The 14,904-nt window shown below is 38.1% G+C and overlaps 1 protein-coding gene across 1 annotated transcript; it reads right to left on the bottom strand.

Moving 5' to 3' along the window:
• Positions 1 to 877: 877 nt before the first annotated feature.
• LOC148788397 (uncharacterized) lies at positions 878 to 12,396 on the bottom strand. Its single transcript, XM_088880050.1, has 5 exons — positions 12,193 to 12,396; positions 11,990 to 12,072; positions 11,823 to 11,900; positions 3,420 to 3,654; positions 878 to 1,774 (listed from the first exon to the last, which is right to left on the bottom strand). The coding sequence occupies exons 1-5, from the start codon at positions 12,394 to 12,396 to the stop codon at positions 878 to 880; spliced, it is 1,497 nt and encodes a 498-aa protein (XP_088736176.1).
• Positions 12,397 to 14,904: the final 2,508 nt, after the last annotated feature.

Raw genomic sequence — 14,904 nt, 5'->3', positions numbered from 1 at the left:
TTTGGTCCCGTTAGATAAGGCCATTATCACTTCTAGTCCCACGCTTTTCATGGTCGACAGTTATGGTCCCCTGATTTCCAAATTTTAACACTGTTGATCCTATAATCACCTTTCTTTTGTAATTTGTATTTACACCTCATGCTTAGGAATAGGTCTAACATGCTTCCGAAACAAATTAAAACCCCATAAATTCATACCTTGTTTTGACCGCTTTGTTTCCGGGTACTCCAAGTCCTCGATTTTACGGACTTCTTCCAACCACACTACCGCAGCAGATGGTTCGCAGGAAATTGGCTCCTTCAGTAACAAAACAGCACAGCCCTATTTCGTTTCCTACCTTAGGGCGTGAAAGGGATTCCAATACAGGGTCTTAATAGAATTTTGGATAACAAGCTGAACAAAAGCCTATCTTTTATTGAAGAAATATAGGAAATATTACATAGATATTATTCCTCCGTTGGAGGAAACAACTATTTAGCCTCTCATGGTGTAGAGGACTTGACTTGTTGGGGAAACCCCCATAAACTGAAAATTTGAAATATTACAGAAAAATGACTCAGAATTATAATGCTTTGAAGAGTAGGAGAAGTTTTCTGATGATCCCCTTCTGCTTCCTTGCATCTTTATTTATAGGCGTCCGCGGACTTCAAATTCGGACTCCAAACTTGTTTTTATGATGACATCATTGCGTTCGTCATCGCCTTGTGATTTCCAGCTGTCTGTCATAATGGTTTGTCGGTCACATGATCTCCAGCTGGCTGCTTGACTGACTGTTGGCTTTTATTATTTTCTGCCGACAGTCTTATCCTCTCGATTTTTTACATCGTTTAACTTTTACTTCTCTTGGTAAAAATTTTTCTCTTTCCCTTATCTTGGTCTAGTTCGGGTTTATTTTTCGTGACCCGAATCTTTGTCCCGAATAGGGGCTTTTCTTATTTCTGCAGCAAGGGCACAAATGGTTATGCCATTGCCCAACATGCAACATATTGCACGTCTTCATCCTTGTGGCTTCGGTTGCCGATAGCTTATTTTCCCAGATTAACATCCTCTTCTTTTCGAATAGGCTTTCAGCAAACTCCGTATTTTTTCCTGTCATGGAATTTAACAGGAATGATCCATTCACTTTGTTTGAGAAAATCTTGAATGGATACTTGACTTTGTCCATCTCTGTGAGACAGACCCATAGTCCCCAAGCTCTCCTGGTAGAGATACTATCTTCGCTAATGGCTGATACCAAGGGAGCTTCTCCTGAGGCAGCTTTGATTTTGTTGAAAGCTACCATATCTGGCCTCTGCAGCTTCATGAAATGGAATGCTGGATGAGACCCCTTTCCTGCAGTTTTTGGAGCTACTGAAACAAATTTTATCTCCAGAACATCGCCTCTTTTCAAGTGAGGGTTGTTTTGCCATGAATCAAAGACCGCCCCACTAATCCACTCCGGAAGTTTTGAGAGTTCCGGAAAACTCGGTGACATAGTATGAACTGAAGCAAGGGCTCCAAAATCATACCATTCTCTGACATCTTCTGATTTAGACCCTTCTAACATCCAGACTCTGTTATATTTTCCGGACGTTTCGATAATGGTCTTGCCTGGATTGACTCCTTTGCGGGAAATTAATTTTTCCCACATACGCTGATAATCCTGCCAAGCAGAAGAAGATATTACTTCATTAGTATTAGCCTTAGAGGTGCCTGTCATTGGCCTAAGGCTAATCTCTCCCTCTTTAACCCCTGAGGTGCTGGGTTGACTTGAACCTACAGGAGTTTGCACTTCCTGTGATTCAATTGTTGCCGTTTCACCAGAGTCTGGTAATGGCCTTGTGCAATCGGTACTTGAATCCGACACTACAGGTGTAGAGCCCTGTACTCTAAAGGCATGTTTTGGGTCATGCTCCCTCAACTCGTGAGTCATCCCCGAAGGTGACGCCTTCCGAATTGGTTCTCGTAGGTCGTTCCATAGCGAAGTGGATGCTAGTAGGGAACTTCTTATTGCGACCTGAACTGTGTCTAGATCGGCTCTTTGGATTTGTTCGGCAACTTGGGCATTGACTGCTAGTTGTCCGAACTTTCTGTCAAGCTCCTCGAGGTTTTCCCGGAGGTGCCTGAGTCTCAGCATGATGGAGTTTGCTTCAGATGCCTCCATCTCTTGTCAGGAAATCTGCAAGAACATTTTCATGAGATTTTATAACGACAATATTATAACAATAATATTGGCATTCAGCTTGCCATCTGATAATACGAGCTTTCTCTATTTTTGATTCTAATTTATTCTTTAAGAAAGCCTTAACATTAGTATTATCAACTTTTAAAGTAAATTCTTTAGCAAGTAAAAATAAAGGTCATTTTTTGAAAGCCTTCCAAACTGCAAAGAATTCTTTCTCGTTTATGTGCCAAACTTTGGCTTGTTGTTCTGAGAACAACCCTCCGGTATATCTACAGGGTTCCTCCCCTGTAGTTGTCTTCTTCATGAGTACTGCTGCCCATCTGTAATCATTGGCATCTGTGTAGACTACCAATTCATCCCCGTCTTGCGGTATAGCAAGCTTTGGAAGGTTACTGCAAACTTGTTTTAGCTCACGAACCCTTTTGGTGTGGATTTCTTCCCATTTCCACTTTGAACTCTCCGTTTCTTTCAAGAGTGGTCGGAAATCCTTTCTGTATCTTGCAAGATCCTTAATGAAGATTCCTACAAAATTAACAACTCCCAAGAAGCTTTGTAATTGCTTCTTGTCTTTGAGTACATCTGGGAAATTGCGGATTTTTTCCACAATATGGTCCTGCAACTCAATCCCTGCTTCGTCAATAAGGATTCCTAAAAATTCAATCTTATTGACTGCAATAGTGGCTTTCTTTTCAGAAAGTACTAAACCTTCTTTATAGCATGCATCGGAAAATATTTCAAGATGTTTAATATGCTCTTTCATATTTTTGGATGCAATTAGTATGTCATCAATATAGACAAACATGAACTCAAAATAATCTTTGAAAAGATTATCCATTTTTCTTTGAAATATCTGTGGTGCATTAGCTAAACCCATTGGAAGCACATTCCAGATATACTGTCCCTGTGCTGTGGAGAACGCAGTAAATTTCTTTGATTCATTCTCCATCTTAATTTGATAAAACCCAGATTTGCAATCGAATTTAGAAAATACTTTTGCTCCTTTAATGCAATCAATTAAGTGTTCTCTACTAGGAATGTAATAACCATCAAATTCTAATATCTTATTAATACCTTGATAGTTAATAACCAACCTGGGTTTACTTCTCTTGATCTCGCCATGGTTTCTTACCAAAAATCCAGGGCTACTGTAGGTAGAGATTCCAGGTTCAATGAGTCCAAGACTGATATGCTCTTTGATTATCATCTGCATATCCTTCTTATCCTCCATGTTCATCTGGATAGGCTTGTAGCGAACATACTCGTATTTGCATTCGTCTTTGACCTTAAGAGTAGCTTCGATCTTGTTCCTATCCCACCAAGCCAGAGGATTTTCACTGAAATTCCTCTGAATTCTCTTGACATTCTCAAGAGAAAACCTGCTTTCTTCGCTGATGTCAAGTGCTTTCATTCCTAGTAGTGCTTCTTTAAGGTTTAGGATTTCCTCCTCAGATTCCTTATAGGAGCTATCGCTGTCTATGAGTCCCTGTTGCCTGAAAGACAAAAGGACCTTACCAAATTTCCTCTTATTCTGCATTTTTGGATGAGTTAATTTGGCATCAAAATCACCACGTTTGCTACGAAAATTTATTGGCATTATCCTGTTGAATGCCTTTTCTCTTCGCAACACCTGTATGTCACTACCACAGTTAGTAGTAAAGATTAACAGATTCCTTTGATTATCCTGCATATATCTTGCATATGTTTGAATGAAATTGTTACCTGGCAAGATATCGGCACCTGTATCATGAAAGTAAATAGGAGGTGTTTTTACCCTAAACCAGGGTGATCCAAATGCTCCTCCAATCATGATCTTGGCTTCTCGTATTCCCTTATTGAGTATCAGGATTTTTTGTGAAAAATTCCTTCCTGCAATGACAGGTAAAGTTTCCCTTGCTTCCTTAGGGAAAACTCCAGGTTTTGCCGTGCAAATACCTGATCCTGAATCAATATAAGCTGCAAAATACTCCGTCTTATATTGATCATATAATATACCAACAGATATGTATATAGAAAAAGGACTTGTCATTCAATCCTTATGGTGACACCATCAAGACTGAATTCCATCCCGTTACCTTTTCTTCCCCATGGTTTATGATCTTCGAGGAAACTTAACCCCAAAATCATACTCCCATTTTCTCTTCCTGCAACACCTGCAACTAAAATTTCATGACCTGCTATTTCTATCATGCCTTCATATCTTCCAACAACAGGTTGCTGCAAATGATATAAGTCATCACAAGGGAAAAAATTCTCTTTCTTAGTGATGTCAAATATAACTTGTATTTCTTTCCATCCTTCAGGGCATCTAAGTTTTACGTTATCTACCCTAATCTCTTGAGGAGTTAAAGCTTTTAATAATTCTTTCTCCTTTCCTTTATAGCCTGTAATCCTATCTTCCGAAAAGGACATTCGACTACTGAAATCAGTTCTAGAGCTAAGTGTTTTATCTAAAACTGGGTGATCTTTTATGATGATATCAACACCACCTATTCTAGGTATCCTAATAGGATCTGGTGTCATGACCTTAGCAAACTCCTTGAAAATTCTAGGAATCTCAATATACTCTTTCCTAAGAAACAAATCTGAATGATGCGTATTGGAAAGGGCATATGCAATTCTATAAGTTATAGAATACGGTCTATTTCCTTCTCTCATTAGATCTTTTCTTTTAAAATCTTGATGAAGGGTTAAGACTCTACTAAAATCTTGGTCTGCTAGGTTGTATGCAATCCTAGGATGAACGTCAAACATTAGTTTTCCTGCATACAAGTTACCTATCATTGTTCCAAGACAACCATCTCTTAAGTTATTGATTCTTCTATCCATTATTGATAAATGTATTTCTGAATCAATCCCTTCCTTAAAAGTTGCTTTTATTACTACTTCAATAGTTCCTATGTGGATCCATTTCATAGTAACGACTACTTCTTCTCTAAGCTTACTCAATTCTTCAAGAATTTCTTCTTTAGGAATTAACTGCATTTCCATCACATTACCAGTAAGTTCCATAGGTATAGCAAACTCACCTGAACTTACTTTGTAGATTATGTGATGCTTCCTTTGGTTTAGTCCTATCTGGTTCAGGACTTTCCCAATTCCTCCAATCCTAAATCCATCATATGGGCTGAGGTTGGAATCTTGCCGCATGATTCTTTCCATGGTTTTGTTTGACACCGTCATTCTGGAAAAGAATCCTGATAGGCTTTCGGAGGTTTGAAGCCTATCTCCTTCATTGTAGTTATTCTGACTCGGTTGAAGATCCATCCGAATCAGTCTCTATTTCCTCCTGATAGACGCTTTCGTCTGAAGGAAGATCTTCGAATTGGTAGATGGGTACCAAGTCACCATAGTAAACGGCATCTAGGATGTCAGCCGTGGCTTCAAATTTTCTTAATTCACCACGTTTCTGCGGACAATCGGGAGATATATGTCCTTTTGCTCCGCAAGTCCAGCAATTGCAATCTTTAAAACTTTCATTGGCTCGGGTATGGGCCCGTCTGAAAGTTCTTCTTGTAGGGGCTCTTCCGGCGGATCTTGCATCTGTTCGTCTAGATCCTTGGGATGAAGCCCTTGTTGGTCCTGTTCTTTGTCCAGCTTTGTATGTTCTGGCTTTGGACTTGGACCACCATGTCTCCGTCGGGAAAAGGTTCTTCTGGAACTCCTAGTGTAGGAGTCACTATTCTGCTTCTTCCTTTTCTTTGGCTCACTTGATTCTCCTATAATAGTTGGAAACTCATTGTTATCACAACAGAGAGGGGTTCGTTTAATTTACCTCTCAGTCTTTTCATGTTCTTCTGGATGGATGCTTGATAACACCAATCCTTCAACTTGTCTTTAAGGAAAGACATTCTTCGCGCCACTGAATCCAGCTGTCCTTCAGGTACTTCATATGATTGGATCAACATTTCCCTCCATGGACTGCATATTTTTGCGAAGAACATTGGAGCTGCTACTTCTGTTGCTACTCCACTTTGGAAGAAATACTTGCGGAACCAATAGATATATTCATCTACTGCGTAAATATTTCTTAATTCGAGGCTGAAAAGAGCTTGTGCATATTCCCTAGCTTTTTCTGCCCTACTTCCTTCGAAATATCCATCTCCGATGAAGTGTATCTTGATAAGCCTTCCTAGCCGGTCAGCTATCGCGCCTTTCGAATCTCCGGCAAGGATGCTGGCTTTGGTATCTTCTGGGGTATTATCCCATCCGATTTTTACAGATCCCTCCAAGCTCAATTCTACAAGCTTTATGAAATTTTCTTTGTCGAGCTCCAGGGTAGTTGCTGCTATCTTAATTGCTGCAACCCATTCGTCTATCAATTTCTCGGTATTTCGAAAATCGATAATATCCAGATTTAGTATAGAGCCGTATGGATGTAAGGGCTGGAGCATGGTCCTTGCCCAAGGTGTATTCTCCGGCACTCTTTTTGGATTTCTTCCTAGATTTTCCTTTAATCTGGTTCCCACAAATGTTGGTGTGGCATTAGTGTGGAAATCTGCACTCTCCCTCATCGGTTGATCTTGTGGAGGATCATTAGAACATGTACTTCCTTCCGGTGGTGGTAGTGCTGGAGTGATCTCATTTGTTTGGATATTGACTAAATCCACGATCCCGAGTTGGGAAAAGGATTCCGCTAGTTCTTGTAGATCTGAAAGATCTGCTCTTGTTATCTCCATTATTTTATAGATATGATAGATGCAATGATCAGATCTTCTCTTGACCTTGGCTTTGGAATCTCCGTAGCCTTCCCCTTCTGGTGTAGAAGAGGTACTGTTCCGAGGGCGTCCCTGATTCTCTCCTGTCTGGATCTAGAGGTCTTAGGGTTCTCTCGTTGGTTTTTCTTCAGATCTGTGATTTCGGCCTTCAAATCTGCGAGACCCTTGTGTAGATCGGGAAGGATCTTAAGGACCTCGTCCACCTTTTGGCTCAAAGATTCTATTTTCATAGGTATATGTATTAACCTATGTCCATAGTCTTGAACCGTCTTTTGTATCTCCCTCAGATCTTGGGAGATCTTTGATGTATCTGGCTCGAGTTCTTTCCAATCAGTCATAATTTTTTGAACTGAAATTATGTAGGAATTTACCCGTTCCGTTTCTCCTGGCTGGGATTCTACCATGGACTTCAGTGGAATGTAGACGTCTCACTGCATTTCCTGGTAGTACTTGTCGAACTTCGAAATTTCTCAGCCATTCTTGTTTTTCCTCTGGCGTGAGAAGCTTCGGGTCAATCCTCTTGGGACCATTGTCACATTTGTCAAGAATTTCCATGAGAAATTCTCTTCTTTGTATTTCCAGAGTCTGAAAATATTCCCTGTTTTCACAGTAACTCGAACTTTCATTCGGTTCCATATTATCTTGAAAAGTTTCCTCCATTAGTGGATAATATCAAAATGTAATATAATCATATATTTCTTCAATAAACCTAGGCTTTGATACCATTCTTGCAAGCTGGGTGTTCTTTTACAATTTCGAGATGAAATGGGACTAAATGTGTTAATATCATAAAATTAATGGACTAAAACTGTTGGCCCCAAAAAGCAAGGGACCGAAAGTGAGATCTACCTTATCCTATGGGACTAAATCTGTCATTTCCCCTATTTTTTTGAAGCATGTTTTAATTGCTTACTTTATTGATAATTTTGTGTAGAAATTAACTTGTTTAATTTTGTGATTGATTGAATGATTTAACTGTTTAAGAAAAATTGGATTTTTCAGTAAATGATTGATTTTATTTTCAGCTTAGTGTGTGGAATAAAAATGAATTAAAAAAGGCACTGTAGCAGCGTATTGCTGGCCAGCATCGCACGGTGTGAAAGCGCAGGCGTGTGCACAGGCCGTCTACGAAACGACTGCAGGCTGGCGGCGCATGACTAGGCCACTTTTTTGTTGTTTTTTCGGAAAATTGAATTTTCTTATTTTTGCATATTTTCTGAAAATTATTAATTTTGGCTGATTTAATTTTGGATTAAATTGGAATTTTTCTAAAATTGAATTGCTTTATTAATATGGTTTATTTTTGTGAATTGGATGCACATGTTTTAATCATCCTTTCAATTGCAATTTTAAACTTGTATTTTCTGCATATAATTATTGATTATGATATTGGATATCATGGTTTTTATTATACATAGGATGTATTTTTTATTTTTTTTGTATAACATGTTTAATTGGATTATTATGCTAGTTGGATGCTAATGGACGATCACAGAGCCCTTGATTATTTGAATGTATTTATTTATTTTGTTTATGTTGGGTGAGCTTGTGTGCGCTTTTATTTTATCTCTCTCTCTCTCTCTTGTTTTTTTTGCCTTGGTATAATAAGGTTTGCTTTCCTCCAATATTATGTACTCCCCCAACTTTTGATAAGGGTTTCTTTCCATTTTAATGAGAGTAGAATATGATTTATTTTTGGTGAGGTTTCAGTTTTTGTAACTAAGCAAGCCCATGGAGAAGAACGCCCACGGTGAAAGGAGGGCCAAGGAGGAGTTACAAGGCCCATTAGTATGTTAATGGGTAAATTACTTTTGTAGTAGTATAGGGTCATCCTAGACAGACCTTAGACTCACTGCGGGCTCAGTGGGTCGCATAGGTTGGGCTCGTCATCATCCAACAGGGATGTGCTAGGTTCTTTTGCATGCGATGCATTTATTTAAGTGCTTTTAACTATTTGATATTTATGCATGCAAAACATTAATGTGATGAGCTCTTGGTCAATACTCAAATTTAACTCTCACTTGGTTGGACCAAGTTAAAGTGTTATGGCCCAAAATGGCTTGGATCAAAATGGTTTGATTTGTCCAAGGTTTCCATCCACAATAATGTGTGAGGAAGCTACCGCTATCCAAATGTGGTCTCACGACTCGTGGCACATTCGAATAAAGGAAAGCTACACTAATGTTATGAACAAAGAAACACGCTCATTGTTTCCCTATCTCACGAGTCGTGGGGGGCGACAATGGAAGTGTGATTTGGTTGATGGGTCGGGCTTAACAACCGAGTAGCATGATTCGCTTGAAATCCATTGGACAATAATTAATTAAAATTAATTTTAACCCAACTAAGTTCAAAGATTCATTTAATCCAATTAAATAAATCTAAGCCCAAACTCTAATTAATTGATCCAATTAATTAAGTCAAACTAAATAAATTAATTCAATTAATTTAAAGGTGTTAGCCCAAAATTAATTAATTTAATTAATTAATTCTTGAGCCATCCATCAAATAAATGATCTAATAATTTATATATTCTCCTTGAATTAATTAATTCATTTCTTCTTGAATTAATTCCAAATTAATTCCACCAATTCCATAGTGATTTGTGTGTGACTCTTTAGGTTCACCCTCAGCTAGACTTGGGCATTGTGTCCAAAATAAATAATTAATTAAATTAACTTGATTAATCATTTTCAATTAACCATAAATCGAAAACACCCGTCACCATGGGTGACCATCTAGCAACGGTCTATGACACTAGAGACTAGGTGAATGTTGGCGTGAATATTTAGACTCTTGAGTTCCATACAGGTACGGTCCTTCCGTCGACCATCTTCGAACCTTATTCTAGGGCATGAAATTGAGTGTCGGTTAACATCCTGGACCAGGCAACTTTGCTGAATACTTGAGATGCATTTAATCTATTGATCGACAAAGGAAACCATTTTCTTTTTGACCAATCGCTATGGCCATAGGCTTAGAGAGTCTAAACCATCTCAAAGTACAAAGGAGATATCCATCATATACTGATAGGGGAAGGATTCTATCTTGAAATCCACCGTCCTAAATACATAGTCCGACTATACTAGATAAGGCTTATAATGACCACATCGAAGGCACAATCATCTCTCACCAGATCCAAGATATAGCGATTATAATGTCATGATTCCTTAAGTCCAAGGACTAATCCTGCACTATTGGAGTCAGAAATTCATGTCATATCGACCAAGCCTCCAAAGCTTCCATATAACTATTCCCGCAAGTTAGTTCGATCAGTTAACAACTTTGTTAACTATTCCACTAAGATTGCATAGACATCCCATGTATGTCGCCAGTGAAACATGACACTCATCCAATGAATGAAATACTTAGTGCAAGTCTCTATAGGACTCTCGATGCCCAGTCTCGAGGTCCTCGACTTGGACCGTTTCAGACCAACCCTCAGAAGTTGGTTTCATAGCTGCCATCCAATGTGCAACCCAACTACATGCGTTAGTCAATTGGTCAGTGGGCATTTGTTTTGATGTTAAAACATCGTTCAACGTAAATATTAAGCACAACAAACACATGGTGCCACAGAAGTAGTAAGCATTCGTCTGTGGCAGGGCTGTTGCTACTGTGGTTAAAGGACTGGATTGACTTAGCTAATAGTGATCGTGTTAGGATAAAGTTGATAGGATATACCGATTCTTTCACTCTTCTAAATGAATTTTCCAAATATGGGTAGTTTCAAACCTAGTTTGTACTCCATGTCGAATCTCATGGCTCCAAGCCATTCATCCAACCCGATGTCGTACATCACTTCTCCTTATGTGTTTGGATCATTTCTAATTGATTGGTCAGACTAAAAAACCTGTACCTATTAGGTAACTAAGGTGTTCTAGTCATCCCTCAGGACGTTGGAATATAATGAGTTAGTGGAAGAATTTGATTACAAATGATGTTTGCTACATTTGACTGAGGTGTATCTCCACTTGATTCCTCAAGGAGCTACACTTCACATCAGTTATGCAATGAAATCCAATTTCACTCAGGATAACAAATGAACTTGTACAAACCTAGTTCGCCACACACTAGTCCTTTAGTATTTGCAGGACCATTCCATATACTAAAGTAAGTTGTGGAAACAGGCTTGCCATGCCTTATGGTCCAAGGTAGTTCAGTGAAAGAACAATCGAACCAAGTCCGACAAGGTTTGATCCCTCCCTCATCAGAGACACCGTCAATTGTGGCACTCTAAAAAAGAACTCTATTAAGTAAGAATTCCATTCTCGTCAGATACTTCAAGAACTCCCACTAAATACACACTACCTCGATCTAATTGAAGAATTTAATTTTGCGACGAGTTTGGTTGTCCACTTTAAGTCTAATCCTCCGAGCCTTCTAAAGGTCCTTAGACTTGTGAACCCCTTCTGGCTCTATGTATTCAATGACTCATAGATGTTTAATTGGATCCAATCCAATATACCTTTGGCAAGCACACTTTGTCCTACAAAGTGCTTCTCAGTCCTCATCTTACTCAGGAAGGACTTGCAAGCTTGTATACTCAACTTGTCTATTTTTGGACTCGTTGAATTCACCAACTTCCTTATCCTAACTAGAGAAATGTGACCTAGATTCGCATGCCAGATCTATGAGTTTATCTTGATTATCCATTTTAACCATTTGTTTTGAGGACTCATAATTCAATTATGAGATAGTGTTGAAATAATTACGTAAACAATCTAGCAGACAAGAATAACCATTCTTTGTCAAGTGAAATAACCATCATTGATCAAAATCATGTAATCTAAATTATCCAACAATTGAAAAACATAATTTGATCTTGCTAGGTTACATAATAACATCCTGTCAACTTTATCCTCACATGATCAATAATAGCTAAGTCTATCTAGTCCTTTAATCACAGTAGCAACAACTTTGCCATTGCTATGTTTCAAGACCGTTGTCTCAGCCTTCTACTCTTTTTCACCACCTGCAAACCATTTTCAGATTTGAGCTTTGCAACTGGTATCCAATACCTAAGAAGAATAGTAATAGTCATGTTAAGGCTTAATAACAAATTATACCTTGATTATAGAGGACTTTGTGATACTCCCTCTTCTATTGCCCCTTTTCACGGCAATTAATGCAAATATCTTTTAGAATCCATGACTGCCGAACTGCCTTCCTCTTCCCTTTGCCCATTCCCAGCTGGGGAAGAGGAATGCTCTGAGCACTGGCAGTAGCTTATTTTGTCTTACCATTCTTCCTCCTCCAGCGTCCGGCCCCTTTGCCTTTCGCTTTTTAGGTCAAAGCCTCTCCTACGAATACCGATGGCGCAGACTTTTCAATCATAGCCTCGTACTGGATCAACATGTTTATCAACTTATGAAGGTCTTTGTCAATTTCATTCATGTTATAGTTCACGATAAATGGGTTAAAGGAGAGAGGAATAGATTGAAGGATCACGTTAATGTACGTCTCTTTTTCAAGATCAGCCTTGAGGTCTTTGAGCTTCTCCACAAGGGATAGCATCTTAACTCCATGCTCCTGTAGAGAAGAACCTTAAATCTTCTTGGCACCAACAAATGCTTTTGTCACAGCATATCTAATATGCCAGCACAGAACCGCATAAACTTGGCTCATGGGGAGCATTATCGATTGAACATCATCATGTCTATCGCACTGTTTCTTGATGTCATTGGTCATTAACGAAACTTCCGGTTGTCCTCATGCTATTTTTCAAATGTCAAACATCCTTCGCATGTGGACCCTTTCGGCATGGCCTGGGGAAGAGACCTATCCAGAACATAAGTCCGGTTCTCAAAATCTAGGACAATCATAAGATTTTACAGCTAATCATTTGTAGTTTGTTCCATTAAATTCATTGACCTCGAGAATTGCAGTGAGTGGATTCTTGGACATCTACATATAATGTAAACAAAAATTTAGTAGATTATTGTATTTTAAATATCAAGTTTAAAAACTTGGTCTTCAGTCACTAACCCGTCCCACTATTTCTTCAGAAAGCCCACCACTCTCAAGTGGAATTTTTGGAAAACCATTTTCTAGTGGGCTTGGAGTTCACAAATGCAATTATCCATACCTTCCTTTTACGAGTCACACGGAAAAAATGCTTTATGGGAGGTAACCTATACCATTTTCATCCAATGAGATCCCCAAGTTATTTTTTCTCGCCTCTTCATGTAATCCCGAGAACTCCAAGCAAATCACGCTACTCAGTGTTAGACTCGATCCATCAACCAAATGAATATCTCAACTGCCAGCCCCCACAACTTGTGAGACAGCTAAACATGAGTATATTCTATTCATTCACAAGAATAGTGTAGCTTTCTCCCATTCCAAACGTGTTACGACTTGTGAGACCACGAATGGGTGAAAGTATTTTTGTGGATGGAAGGCTTGGATTTAATCAAACCATTTGAATTTCAATCTATTCTAGGTCTAATATTTAATTTGGACCATCTAAGTGAGAGTTAAGTTTGTTGTAACTGGGACCTTATTATTATAAGATTTTTGTGTGCATTAGTTTTAATCATTGAGTATAAACAAATGCATTCCGAACGCATCTTACTTCAAATATTAAAACATACACCACATGCAAAACAAACCTAGCATGTCCCTATTGGATGATCACAAGCCCAATCCTAAATGACCCACTAAACTCGCAGTGGGTCTATGGTCAATCTAAGGTGAGTTTATGGTCAACATATTACAGAATAGTAACCTATTATCATTCTAATGGGCCTTCCTATTTGTTCATCTTTCGTTGTCAGCTCCGTCCAATAGGCCTAGGCCTTCATCTCCTTGGAACCTTATATTTATTCAAAATAAATAAAACCTTACATTCCTAACTACACTCATTACACAGAAATTGAAAGTTCCAATCATAAGTTGGGGGGAGTACAAAAAAAGGACGAAAACAAGCCTTATTATATCAAGGCTAAAAATGAAAGAAGGAATTAAAACAAAGAGGCACGCAGACCTCACCAAATTAAATATAAAACTAAACCATGCATTTGGGCCAAAGGGCTTTGTGATCATTCCCATTGTTTATCCAATAAACAATAACTAACACATTTATATCGAATATAAACATGTTAAACAGTTAAATACAATCAATGCATTTAACAATAGATATTCAATATCAAATACAAAAAATATAATCAAATGCAGAAAAATAACATACTAATAAGCAATTAAAAAATAAATATCAAGCTTACATCCAATGTACGATTTTTTTTTGGATACCAATTTTAAATTAACTTACGGCACAATTTAATTTTAGAAAAATCTAATTTAACTAAAATTAAAATTAGTCAAAATTAATAATTTCAGAAAAATTGCAAAAATAAAAAAAATCGAATTTTTCCAAAAAAATGGCACAAAACTACAGAGCCGTTCGGAACAGCAGACGATCGGGTGCCCGCGCGCTGCCATGCCAGAAGCACACCCCAGTGGGCGCGCGCGCCCTGCTGGCTAATAACCGGCTGGCAGGGTAGCAACGGTCGTACTGCTCTGATTTTTAAATTTTTTTTTTGAATTTATGCAATTAAAAACTAAAATAAAGCTATGCATTTATAGAAAATCCAAGTTTAAAAAATGAATAGATATCCATAATTTAAAAGCAAAATTAATAAATATTTTCTAAACATAAAATCATGCTTCAAAGCCATAAAACATACTTTCCAAAAGCAAATTAAACATGTTGTTCATGCTCAACACATAATAACATGTTAATCCTAAAGCCACAATACCGAACCAGACTCCAAAAGCCTGGGAATGCAGTAGAAGCGCGAAATAAAAAATTTAAATTAAAACGGTTCAAAAGGGTGTTTCTTTTGAAATTTTTGGGCTTTTGGTATTTGTCAAAAGCATAATAATAAACATATAAACATGCTAGACAAGTGGCTAGAGGATCGAACAAAAAATATAGAAACAAAACATGAAACTTTACCTTTTTCTTTCTATAGTTGAGCAGCAACGTACGTTGTTTCCCTTTTCGTTCTTCTTTCATTTACT

This window comes from Sesamum indicum, linkage group LG4, assembly GCF_026168435.1.
Source record: "Sesamum indicum cultivar Baizhima isolate 11 linkage group LG4, ASM2616843v1, whole genome shotgun sequence".
Lineage (NCBI taxonomy): Eukaryota > Viridiplantae > Streptophyta > Magnoliopsida > Lamiales > Pedaliaceae > Sesamum > Sesamum indicum.
The sequence above is the reverse complement of the archived record's forward strand: the minus strand, read 5'-3'. Positions and strand labels throughout refer to the sequence as shown.